The 13,549-nt window shown below is 39.0% G+C and overlaps 1 protein-coding gene across 1 annotated transcript in view; it reads right to left on the reverse strand.

Annotated features, from left to right (window-relative positions):
* The window catches only part of LOC146647653 (contactin-associated protein-like 4), a 152,604-nt gene that overhangs the window by 35,561 nt on the left and 103,494 nt on the right, over positions 1–13,549 (reverse strand). The window contains exons 12-16 of the mRNA XM_085387960.1: positions 12,339–12,458; positions 10,276–10,476; positions 5,062–5,224; positions 3,501–3,628; positions 1,932–2,102 (exon numbers count right to left, since the gene is read on the reverse strand). Of these exons, the coding sequence (XP_085244086.1) occupies positions 1,932–2,102; positions 3,501–3,628; positions 5,062–5,224; positions 10,276–10,476; positions 12,339–12,458 (783 nt within the window). The remainder of the gene's footprint in view (positions 1–1,931; positions 2,103–3,500; positions 3,629–5,061; positions 5,225–10,275; positions 10,477–12,338; positions 12,459–13,549) is intronic.

Below are 13,549 nucleotides of genomic sequence, written 5' to 3' on the forward strand. Positions count from 1 at the left end.
CTGGCTGATAAATCTATAGTGTCATGGTATAGATCATCCTTTCACCAAGCTCTGACAGAAGCCAGGGAAGCAGTTTTGGTAACACTGAGCAGGAAGTGAAAAGTCTACCGTAATCACATTTTAAAGTGCTGCACCTTTTTGCACATCCGCGAGAAAAAAAGCTTCCTGCGGTGTTCATTCGAACAAAAAGACATGATGGCAGTTGTGTAACAAACTCTCATCCTTCATTGTTTGGAAGGAGAAGATGTATTACTCTGTGAGCACAGAACAAGATGAAACAATATCCTGCAGTAACTTCATTTAGAAATTGTTCTCAGGCCCAGCTGCAGCGTTACAGAGTGATCTGAGGCAGCTGCCAACAAAGCAACACTGTTCAGATCTGAAACAACCTCGCTGACAGTGATTTCCCTGAGGAGAAAAGCTGTTGCTCCAGCAGTGTCCCTGTATTCAGCTGTGTATGTGTCCCTTTAAATCAATTTTTTAGGAAAATGCAAAAAGCAGTGCAGCGATAACACTGCAAACTAACCTCAAACTAAAGTGACTATAAAACTGGCTCATAAATGTGTACCTGTCACTTTGCTGCACTGCAGTGCTGTAGGCAAAGTAATGAGCATCCATGAGTGTAGTTCTGCTATTTCCTAAATGATACTATAGAAAGTATATAGAAGATGGACACATGACTTAAACATGCACTCTGTCTGATGGCCAGCATGGAGTGACACTTCTGAGTTCAAAGTTCAACTTTTTTTTAGTTTAAACTCTTAGGGTACACTCATTCTGTAAACCAGGGTTGCCATTAGATGAGGGAAAAGAAGAATTTCAACTTATCAGTTCAATTCTCTTATTGACTTCCACTGGGTTCACATTGGTACCAATCATTTATCACCACCATTGCTAAACAGCATATCAAAGACATTATGTGCATACAAATTAATTGCTGTGTGGCATTGTCTCATAATTAGTATTTAACAATATAAACCTACAGGCTACAGTTCACTCAGCTTTAACATCACACTGTATTCTTGGCTACTGAGCATCAGCATGCTGTCTGTGCAGATGTTAGCAAAGCGCCAAAGCTGTGTTAGCAGCATAATGGAGTTGTTTCTGTAGATGCATTTTCAACTTTACCATCACATTCTTGTCCTTTTGCACAATAAAAAAAGTGATGTCCATAGCCATGCCAAAGACTGTGCCACAGTTCTCTTCTTCTGGCTTCCTCTGGCTAAATGTCTCCATTAAATTAAATATTTTCAAAAACGATTATTCATTAAATATTAAGTTGCTAGAAGATTCTGCAGGTAGCACAGAAAGCTAGCATTTAGAAATGAAAATTTCAAAAGTAAAGAAGAGAAACACCATTTAGCCATGCTATGACTGTTGATGCTGCACATTTTGTCCACCAGAGGGCGCTCTGCAGTGTCCCTGTTGGCAGCAGGTCTTTGGGCCACAAACACAGCTGATCTGAGCAGAGTTGGGCAGAACATAAACAAATAAAGTGTTAGCTTATTTTTGTTTGGAATTAAAATTCCTGCATGTAAGGTTGAGTTCAGGTACTCGACTTTATCCCAAACTGTTGGGATGATGATTGTGATGATTCAGATATCGTCATTATTCGGTTTCCTGCAGCTAGGTTTGACGGTGTCCTGGAAGAATCGAGGGTAATGTTGCAGCAAACCATTGCCAAAGTTACAAATGGTATCCTTGTGTCAAATTAATGTAGCTTGTTTGCATTCAGATTGTGCAAGACACAGGAAGATACAGTGATGTTTTAAAAAGGTAATATTTGTGCCTACAGGACAGTTTTGACACAGATAAAGTCTTTAACCTCTGGGTTTACACAAATCCAGATTAAAACTTTAAGTTCCAGGTTTTAGTGACACATCACTCTAATCCTCATTAAATTGGTGCCCTCAAGCTCCTACAGTACTCACAGCTCAGTTCGATGCGAATGAAGTCTTTGATGCCCAGGTTTTCCAGGAACACACCAGAGGAGCCCGTGGTTTTAAAAAGGAAGGAGATGTCGGCGCTCAGCTCTCCATGGAAGGTGGGGAAGTGCAGGTACGACGTCTCCTTGTCGAAAAATGCGGCATTCCAGAAGTTCTCTAAGAAGCATGATAAAAACATTGTGTCATGAACATTAAATGTAGCTCATAACACTTATTTATCAATGTTGTGAAGCATTTACACAGTGACTGGAACAGCAATCAATGAAAAGAAGAACAAAGTCAGTGCGATACTTTGACTTTGATTTACCTTGTATTTTATTCTTAATGAGAAGCAGTTAACAGAGAATGAAGACTTAAAAGGAAATATGGATTAGTAACAGTTATGTTAGTGATAGCTAGAAGGAGGAGGAGGTGCTGAACCCATAAGAATCCATTTAATTCATAATTAATTAAACATTAGACACATAATCCTTTTTTCTAAGCTTGATACTAAAACTTCTAGTCTATTTTTTTTTTTTTAATTTAGTACTCAGCATCTTTTACATTAAGGAAATGGCATTACTTCCAGAATTTATAGATCTGTGTCACATGACTGAGATCTCAAGGGAAAGTTCCAACAAGCTGCCCAAAATGGGCCACAAGCTTGTCAACCTTCTGTTTCTGTTCACAAACATCTGACCTCCTCTAAAAAGCAGGGAAACAAACGTGTTTGAATAGACTTTCTGGATTTCTAAAAAGAGCAAAGTCCAAGTCAGAGCATCATCATGTTTAAAAATATCTTGTAGACAAATCATATCTGTAACCTGCTTCCAGGATCAAAGTGTACAATAAAACAGACTGCTTTATGTATTTCTTTTCGTGATTGGTTAAAAATGTCACCATTTCAGAACGGTGAAGACCATGAAATTCTCCAGTGTCAAAGGTTAGGCTTTGATTAAAATGGGACATATCCAGTTGGAATAGATGTTTAATCCCAGTGAAACTTGTCCAAACCAATGAAATCATCGTTAAGCCCTTCCTACCAACTGTCCAAACCGATGAAAACAATGTTAAAACTTGTTCAAAGCTGTCCAAACCAATTAAGTAGATGGTTAACTTTTCAGAAACCAGTCCAAATTAATGCATGACCACAACTTAACTCGTCTAAACCAATGATATTGATGCTTAACACCTCCAAAAACACTGCCCAAATTCAGCATTTAAACAAATTAAAATACATGGGCTGGGATTAAATGGTTAAGCTTTAATGCTGCTCTATTCTACAGTTTGCAGACAGGCATACTTGTGCAATGTGGACATTTGGTATGGCAGATTTAGGACACTGACGGCAAGTCATTAGTGCATATTATTTAACAACCATCCAGAATTTTGGCTAAACAAACCTGTTATAAAAACAACAACAACCAAAAAACAACTGGCAGGCAGCGATAGAGAGCTTTGTTTTGCCTTCCAGGTGGTCATTTATATAATGATGTGTGGTCACATAAAACCTATAAATAGGATGATTTTTGTCAGCTTTCCGTCTGCTGTAACCAAGCAGTTATGGAGACTTACTGTCTCCATGGCAACGGAGTGGTCCCACCCGGTAGGCAGCCTCCGACCCTGGCCTCTGGATGTCACCCAGCACCAAAGACCTAACCGGGAGGGTGTCCTTATGGGTCAGAAGGCCTGAGTCTTCAGTCCTGTAAAGAGGAAGATGAGAAAGGAAGAAGAGATGAAGAAAAGTAAGCAGGGAGAAGGAAAAGGTGGTGAGAGATTGAGAGAGCAGGAGACAAGGGTGAGAAGAAACACATGAAGAATGATTAGGAAGGAAAACGGGAAAGAGGAGGAATCGATGAAAAAGGAAGTTGGAGTAGGAGCAAGAAAAATGAGAAGAGAGGGAAGAAGATGAGAAAAACCATGAAAAAGGACAAATTACTTTTTATTGGGATTAACTGCTTTGACATGTATGCTAATTAGGCTAATTTGCTTGCATAAATCTCCAAGCAAATGGCACCGCTGAAAAAAAGTCTAGACTGCTGTAATAATCTGCCACAACCTGTTTTATGTGCAAGACAAATTTTCAGGAAGACAATTTAACAGTGAGACAGATCGTATCATATCCAACCTGACACTCAACACTCCATCTCCGCCAGTTTCTGTGACAGCCTTTTCCAAAAGCGCTCTCCAGACAGACAGCCGAATGAGCAGCGGCGTCCGTTTACACACATGTTCAGATAATCTACAAGACAGTCTCGCTGTCAGGTGAGAATTTTATCCAAGACTGGAAATGAGTGGCATACTCGCAAAGCACATCTGTAAAGCCTGTGTCTGCGCTGGAAAGCTTGACAGCGAGATGAGAGAAAGCAGAAGGTGAAGTGTGATGAAAGCAGCAGGATTGTTCACAGCATGAAGGACGGTAAGTAAAGAGCAATAATTTATTACTCGAGGCTAGAAAGTCTGTTTGTCCGTGTATTCAAAAATAAGTCATATTCAGAATAATGAATCCCACAATCTGAAAGGATTAACACAAGAATTTGATCAGAAATAAATACCTGCCTACTTTAGTGTTTTCTTTTATCTTTTAGAAATTACAGCTTTTGGTGTACCTACGTTTTTTCAGTTATCGTTACAGGTAGTAATGTTTAAATGCATGGGAGGTAACCTGAAAAATGCTCATACAAACTCTAAATCTAAGCCCAAAAGAGAGAGCACATACCTAATACCTGCTGATGCTGCATTTTTTAAATTACAGGTAGAGAGCTGAGTGTGCTACTGAGAGCCAAGACTCTGCAGGTTTTGTTTTACAACCCAAACTCCACCTGTCTGATTAGCAGAGAAGACTTCATTAGCGAACTCACTTGCTGAGTTGATTAGTTAGACAAAAAACCTTGCACACTGGCATGTGGTTGGCCACCCCTGCTGTAAATAATTCATTCCAGTACAAACAAATCACTGGCAAACCAACCAAAAGTTACCACAGAGAGGAGGAAGCCCCTCAAACTAGAATGGATCATTAATGTTGGACTGTGGCAGGGCTACCATAGTTTAATTTATGAAATAATGTTGAGAGAGCAAACCTGGCATGAAATGAACAAAGTAATAATAATGCCTATGAATTTTTAAAGGTCAGTACCACTCCAGGCGATCTGCATCACAGTTGCAGTAGTGTTGTAGATCCACACAGTCGCCCTGCAGGCCGCAGGCACACTGCTGGCTTCCTGGATGAGCTCCTCCCCAGTAAGTCTGGACTCGACCTTGACCTGGACCGCCAAGCCACCAGCTAAATGGAGAGCCCTCTGAAACACACAATCATGTTCATGTGTAGCTTCAACATAAAATTTTTTTACTACTACAACTTCTACTATTATTATTATTATTATTATTAAATAACACCAACTAAGGAATCGTTAAATGTTTATCCTTCTACTTCTTTTACCTATTGCTGAGTTGAAAACCGTGACGCAATCAAAAGGCTAAATTAAAAATATTTAATTGAGATGGACAGCCAGGGATTTCCAGGCACTGGCTCGTCAGTCGCATGGATGTCTCATTATGAGCCAGTTCATTTCAGTCTTGCCAAACAGCCATACACAAACTCATAGATGCATGCTAACACATCATTAGCATAGAAGTTCTTTATTTTGAGTGAAGACACAAAGTTCATCAAACTGTGAGGAGATTGCCGCAAAATGTTCTCAACAACAAACCTAATCGAACCTAAATCATCCCGACTCTGCTGAACATGAACATTTTAAAGACACCCATAAATCAAAGTGGCTAAAGTTAAAGTTATGCAGATCTCAGATCCAGCTCCAAGCCAGCAGCCTCGGAATGAGCAAAGAATCAAAGCAGCTATCAGACAAATTATGGAGAGTTGTTACGTAAATCTGTTGCATCTGCTTTTGTTTGGTAAGGTAAAATGTGTTGGGTAAAGGTGGTTGAATAGCAGCTCATCTTCAGCTAATTGTTTTCACTTCTCTTGGTAAATGCATTGAGGAAATTAATGACTGGTTGTGCCACAATTTTCTCCAGCTAAACAAAAACAAAACTGAGGTAATAGTCTTTGGTGCCAAACAAAAACGATTACAGGTCACCAGAGAACTTCAATCTATACACCTAAAAACCACAAACCAGGCGAGAAATTTGGGTGTAGTGATGGATGCAGACCTAAACTTAGAAAAACACATTAAGACAATAACAAAATCAGCTTACTATCACCTCAAGAATATATCAAGGATAAAAGATCTGATGTCTCAACAGGACCTGGAAAAACTAGTCCATGCATTCATCTTTAGTAGGCTTGATTACTGTAACAGCATCTTTACAGGTCTACCTAAAAAATCAGTCAGACAACTACAGCTCATTCAGAACTCTGCTGCTCGAGTCCTCACTAAGACCAAAAAAGTGGACCACATCAGTCCAGCTCTGAGGTCCTTACACTGGCTGCCTGTCCGTCAGAGGATAGACTTTAAAGTTCTGATGCTGGCCTATAAAGCTCTGAATGGTTTAGGACCAAAATACATCAATGACCTCCTGACCCAGTATGAACCATCCAGATCCCTCAGGTCATCTGGATCCGGTCTTTTATCAGTTCCCAGAGTCAGAACCAGACACGGAGAAGCTGCACTCAGCTATTATGCTCCTTATATCTGGAACAAACTCCCAGAAAGCCTCAGATCAGCTGAAACACTCAGTTTATTTAAATCCAGGTTGAAGACTCACCTGTTCTCAGCTGCATTTGAATAAAGCACCAAATCCACACTTTAAGCTTAAATTTCAAAACTTACATTTAACTACTGATTTTATCTACTGTTCTGATTTTATCTGTTTTGATTTTATATACTGTTTTGTTTGTTTGCTTGTTTTAATCAATTTTAAATCATGCTTTTTATTTGTTTTTGTTTCTAATGTCTCTGTAAAGCACTTTGAATCACCTTGTTGTTGAATTGTGCTATACAAATAAACTTGCCTTGCCTTCTACCACCAGTAGCAAAGCATTTTGTTTTCAATTGTTTCAGTGAGAGAAGATGCTGTGATTTACTTGAAGTTTTGGAGGAAACTGTAAAGTTGAACTTTTTTGTAATTGTGAAAATAATATACTGCATAGAGTAACAGTTTAGTTTTCTTTGTATATCCTGTCAGTTATTGTTCTGATAAGGAAGACTGAGCACATCTTATTTAACTTCAGCCTGCTGCTCTCAATGCCAGCCCAAATTAGCTGACTGCAACTGATGCACTTCTGCAAATCCTTTACTCAAACCTCGGGAAATATCAGAACTCTCACTACAGCATGCGTGCCTTCTAAATACAGGCTTTTTACTTTTAATTTACCATCAGTCTAATTCCTCCTTTTAAAAATAATCTTCAGAAAACTGGGAAAACCTGTGGAGCTTCCAATGCTTGAAACAGACAAATCTCACTCTTACAACTGTTTTCACTGATTTCAATAAACGGAGCCTAAAAAAGAAGCAGGAGATGGAAAGACAAGGTTTTGCATTTGGAAGGGTGTTTTTGATCAAATTAAATTGGATATTTTTGTTCCTATGTAAGTGTCCGGTTCTATAAAATCATGAAATTCAAAATGAAACAACAACTAGACGGATTATTTTGTGATAAAAGCATTTTACTATTCTCTGTAAATGACCTTCAGCTTTAAGGGGGATCCTCCTTTAAGAGAAAATAATCTCTTTTTGAGACAAGATTGTTAGATTTATTAGCTTTCTTTAGTTTTCCTAGAATTCTGGAGCATCTGCAAGCCGCTTTGTCACCCAGCAGCACCTTTAGCGTTGCATGACTTAGAGTCATGTCTGCTGTCATTGATATCTGCTCTGTTCTGCAGGGAACAGTCTTATTATTGGTCTCCCAGCCTTAGTTTTTCCATGTAAGTACATATAAGCGCAGGAGGTGTGACCATATTGGTGGGAAAAACCTAGAAGAGAGTCGTCAAAGGAGCTTACAAAGAAAAGCGTCTGGACTTCTTTAAGTTAGAAGTCCAGACGCTTTTCTTTGCAAGCTCCTTTGACTACGATGACCTGGATGACTGAGAACCTTCACAGACTAGAAGAGAGTCAGCAAAGATAAATTACAGCAGAAAAAAAAATATTAATCTCACTTTATTTAAATTATACTTTTTTATTTAAACACTGCTGTGAGAACAGCCTTGACCTGTACCAGAATCCCCTGCAGTCATTTGACCAATCGAATGACTGTAGAATCGCTTGCAGTCATTTGATTGGTCATTTTAAACCCACTAAGTATTATGTGGGAGTTGTAATGTCATGAATTATTTCAAACTTTTAAAAGAAAACTGAGTCTCAAAATTTTAAGCACAATTTTCAAATGCAGGCTAAGATGTTGCCATTTGCACAACACATAACTTATTGCACTTTCTTTGGATGCCATATTGTGCCCAAGATGGACTGGGCTGTGAGAAAATAGAGTGCGGCATGGAAAGAGCCCACATGATCCTCCAAAGACAAAGCTAGTGTTTGAGGCGGAGGGATGCTTGCCAGCTTCTAACCCTAACACTGAATATATTGTTTTTCATATTGAGGACGATGACAGTATAAGCTGAAATATGTATTTCACATTTTGAGAGAGTGTAGGTGGAGAGATGGCGAGAGGGTGTTTGGAGATGTCTCTGCTGAGTCAGCACTCCTTTATTTTTCCCAGGGAGTGCCAGAGAGTTTATAATGGAACTTCTATTTCTCCGCTCATTCTTCCTTTTCGACCACTTTTCCCACTTTCATCCATCATTCTATTACCCACCAGACCAAAAGTTTCTTCAGTTTCTTTCCCTTATATACTCCATTATAGGTCCTGAATTGATAAAAACTTTCAAGACTCCCACTGATCTGCATTGGATGGGTAGCAATCAAAAGAAAACTAAACTGTTTATCTGGTTAGCTGAGACACCTGACGGACATTTCTGAGGGTCAGTCGGCTTCGTTACTACAGGCTGACATTTCTTGACCACTTTTGGGTTGTTGAAAGGACAAAACTCAAAGGACTTCTTCTAAGTAAGTTTGAAGTCCACATGTGAGCAATATTTTACATTTTCTTTCTTAACCCTCTCAATGCAGGCGTTGCAGATTTGCAACAGTTAAAAGCTAACAACCTGATTACCACACATACATATTTTATGAGTTGTTTTTACTCAGAAGTATCACTGCAGGTATTCTTTTGTGCATTAGCAACAAAAACTTAAGTTGAGCCTGAGAGGGTTAATTGTTTTATTTCCTCCTTTTTTTGTTTAGTTTTTTTTGGAAAGCTTTAGAAAAAGATCAGTTTGCTAGGTTGCCCCTCACAAGCATCGCATTTCATCACAATTTGCCGTGAGACCAGCGTTTGATAAGTTAAATCAATGTTTTTCTTTTTTATTTCTCAACACCGAACAATGTTCGGGTGCTCTTTTACACAGACTCTGAAAGAATAATCTGTTGAATCCACTGCTACTAAAACAAATTTAATGCAACTTAGGGATCAAAGTAATTGTAATTCTGTTTCTAATACTCACCGCCTCTGAGTCAATGCAATCACAACAAAACACATGAACAAAAAAAGAAAACACTAACCCAACTCGATACTCATTCCAAAAGGGGGAGGTTTTTAACAAATCCTGAACAATCAATGTTTCTGAATCATTTGTGAAAGACAAGAAAATCCCTGCAACCAAACTAAGTTTGAAGAAAGGAGTGAAGTAAGTTTGTTGTTCTCTGGCTGAGAGTGAGAGTATGATGTGGTGAGCTCCAGCTGAACAGAGTCAGCCTAATCAAGTTTTTTATTGATTTTTTTCTTTTTGACCCAAACACATTAATTAAAAGCAAGTTTTTGTCTTATTTGCCAGTTTTTTCTTAACACACATCAAAGGAAAAAGCAAGTTAAAACCTCAACGCCAATATTTTAACTACAATTTAAACATTACAGGGATGAGGATTAAATAGGATGTTTAAATAGTGAGAATTACTGAAGTTTAACGTACATAAAGAAAATTTCAGCAGCAACAGATAACGCAATTCAAGTTGTCTAAGATAAAGCTGTCAGAAACTGAACTGATAAACTAGTATCTATTTTCAGAGAGGGAAATACATAGTCAATATCAAGCACTGAGAACAAGAAATGTTTTGCCTCGCAGCAAATGGGAAAAGAACAGCGAGCCAAGGAGAGGCAGACTTCATGCTACAGAAAAGAGTTTAGTGTTTGCAGGTTGAAAAACATTTTCATAGCTATGTGCTTTTTACACTGCAACACTTCCAGTTGTTCCAGCTGAGCAGCATCAGAATAATCATTTACAGAATAATAAAGAAAGACATATAATGTTATACTGCAACTAACAGCAAATCTTTACCCAAAGTGTTGAGGAGACGGGACTTCCTGCAGTGGTAGGACAGTTCCTGTTCACAGTGCTCTGACTGGCTGATGGCAGCCAGCAGCTGCTCCTCTTGAGATGAGTAGTCGAAGTGAACCGAATGCTGGGACACAGCCGGAGAGGGTCGCACTCGGGTCAGCTCAGTGTTGTTGTGCAGGAGCACCATCCATGTGTTTTCCTCTGGTGGGAAAGATGAGCGTGCAATTTATACTCATTTATTATTATTACAATAAAGCTCTACTGCAAAGTTTCTTTCCTAGAATGTGTACCATTTAAATACCATCTAAGTAGCCAGACTGTGAAATTAGCAATGTATGCATGATGTAACTACACAAATAAGCCTGTGATGGAAGAAAGTGAAATGGATGACAATTATATTTCTGCTTTTTAGAAAATAGCACAGATTCAAGAGTCGTCTACTTTCGTATAGATATACCTCCATTTTGGTCCTTCTGTTTAGTGTCGTGGAGTGGCTGGAAGTTATTCCAGTGTAAGATGCGTCATGCAGACAACCACAGACTCCCACATTCACACCTACAGCCAAGTTTGAATCGCTATTTAATCTGTGGGTGGAAGTCGGCGTACCCACAGGAAGAACAGGTGAACACAGAAGGACTCGAGCTGAGTGGGAGTTTTTAGCCACAAAATCTTTTGCTATGATGCAACAGAGCTGATGAAGCTTCCCTTTTCATGCTGGATCTTCATATTTTCCTTCAGCACTTTGCTTTCGAGTTTGCCGCAGTGAATCATCTGCTTCCATCTCCCTTGATCCACTACCATGCTCTCCTGTCAGAACAACCCGCTGCATGTCCTCCTTCACTACATCCATGAACCTCTGTGGTCTTCCTCTTTTTCTTCTTCTTGGCAGCTCCATGTTCAACTACTGCTGTGCAAAATATCTACTATACCTTTTCTGCGCATGTCCAGACCATCTCAACCCTGACTCTCTAAATTTCCATTCAAACTGCTCAACTTGAGCTCTTCCTCTGATTCTCACTTCTAATCCTCTACCAGGAGAGAAAGACAATCTTAGCATTTTCAACTCTAGCACCTTTGACTCCGCCTCCCGTCTTTTTGTTAGAGCAACCATTTCCAAACAATATACCATAGCAGGTCTCACCACGGTCCTGTAAACCTTCCCTTGCATTCTTGCTACTATTCTTTTAACAAATAACTGCCCTTTTGATGCTACGTGAAAAAAAGTAAAATGTCAAATTTTAGAAGCTGGAGCTTGGGAATGTTTTACTGGAAGAAACAGGAACAGATCAATTATCCAAATAGTTGATCTAAAGTATTTAATGGTCATTTGATCTTCTGCAAACCAGCCAGCTGATTCATCGGCTAAGTTTTGCAGTTATGTTTTGTTTTTTAATGTATATTTGATGTATAAATGTAAAGTGGTGACATGAAGGTGCAATGGTTATCAGTGCTATTGACTGCTATAAATTTCCCAGTCCTTCAATAGTAAATGTTTGACCTTGTTTCCTAATGTTTATGTCTAACGCTATAATTGACGAAACATAAAAAGTAATACTTTTTTTTTTTCATTTCTTTATGAGTGGGTGATTTCAGCTCAGCTCACTCTGTGTGTGGATTTTTCATGTTTTTCATGCTGCTTCCAAACACATGCATGTTAAGTTAGTGTGTTACTCCTATTCTTAGTGTTAGCCTTGCAATCGCCCAGTGACTGATCTAGGCGGTAAATTTTCACTTTCCGTCAATGAGTTGGACAAAGATAGAAAAGTAAAAACAAAGAACTAAGTAAGCATGTGATTCAGAGAAAGGTAAAGAATGTTATCATAGTTCATTTATATGATTACACAAAGGGCATGAAAGATTGAGTGAAAGAGAAACAGGAGGAGAGGGAGTGATTGAAGTCTAGGATGAAATAAAAAAAGATGAAGGTGGACAATAATGGGGATCTGGGTGTGATAAGCGGGGACATCATTTAAAGTTATGTCATCATCTCAATCATAAAAAAGGTTCAGTGATGATGGGAGGCAGGCAAGGTGTAAAAGCATGTGTGAGTCTGTGTGTGTCACCTGTCATGTTGCAGTAGACCAGCTGTGGTTTGATTGGTCCGCTGCCATCCACGTCAATATAAAAATGTCCTGATGTGTTGCCGTTGTGTTTGTATGCCTCGCAGGACTGTTCGTACACAGCTGGGAGGAAAATAATGAGAACTACATCAACACGCTGACCCACCGGAGCTGCGAGGGGATGAAGATTACACACTGTGGAGGATTACTATGCTGTGGGTGCTGCTTCATATGTATGTATCACAACTGAATCAAAGTCATGTGATCAGAGAGAAAAAAATAATCGGAGGTTCCCATAAACTAAAGTTTAATCCAACTGGAGATGACAGTAATGACTGATGGGAATACACAGCCTCAATAAATTTAACTTTATCAGACCTTCTCGCCTCTTTCTCTGTGTCTCCATAAGTCTTCCTCTCATCTCCGTCTCAAGCACGCAACAGTACATCTTCTGCAGTCAAAGATTCAAATCCATATCTGAAAGTTCCCACACTCTGCTCTCCTGTTTATCTCGCTTCTTCTCCACAGCTAAAGGCTTTTTATTCCTCACACTCCCCGAGTGTGGTTAGAGACCAGTTTTCAAAGAAACATCAGAAATAAAAATGAGACCATAGGTGAACCGTGTGGGAAACTCTCCTTGTTTTAGTCTCGAGGATTTGACTCGAGGCATTCAGCACACAGCCACTAAATCTCACCTGCAAGCTCAACTCACTGTCACGGTTTTATTTATTTATTCCCTCTTTGGTATTTTAGTCACAGCTACAGTCTCATTAACCTCCATCATATCACCTTATACACAAAAAGGCGTTATAGAGAGAAAAGATGTGCAGGTAATAAAAATAGATCTCAGGGGACACCTCATTTAAAGTTTGATTCCATAATAAAGATTTATGGACACGCAAGCAGTCAGAAGATCACACAAGAGTTTTCATCTTCCTTCAGATAAACAATATTTTCTAAGCAGGTATTTGTCACTATTTATTCTCTAACAAATACTTATATTAATTTTAAATTACATACTTTTATTCTCAGACTCTTTCTACAGCAGAGTCACAGTTGAAGATAGTTCTTATTTGTCTTATTTTGAGCATTAGTGCAGTTAATGCACCATCAGAGACAAGATGCTCAGCTCTCTTCTACTTTCCTTCAAGTGATCTTTCTTTTGGCCGGCTGACAATCTGAATGGCAGGCTTCTGGGGCTTCCATACTCATCA

The sequence above is a fragment of the Rhamphochromis longiceps genome, linkage group LG18 (genome assembly GCF_057381845.1).
Source record: "Rhamphochromis longiceps isolate RC_006_pf linkage group LG18, R_longiceps_female_GT1.1, whole genome shotgun sequence".
Classification (NCBI taxonomy): Eukaryota; Metazoa; Chordata; class Actinopteri; order Cichliformes; family Cichlidae; genus Rhamphochromis; species Rhamphochromis longiceps.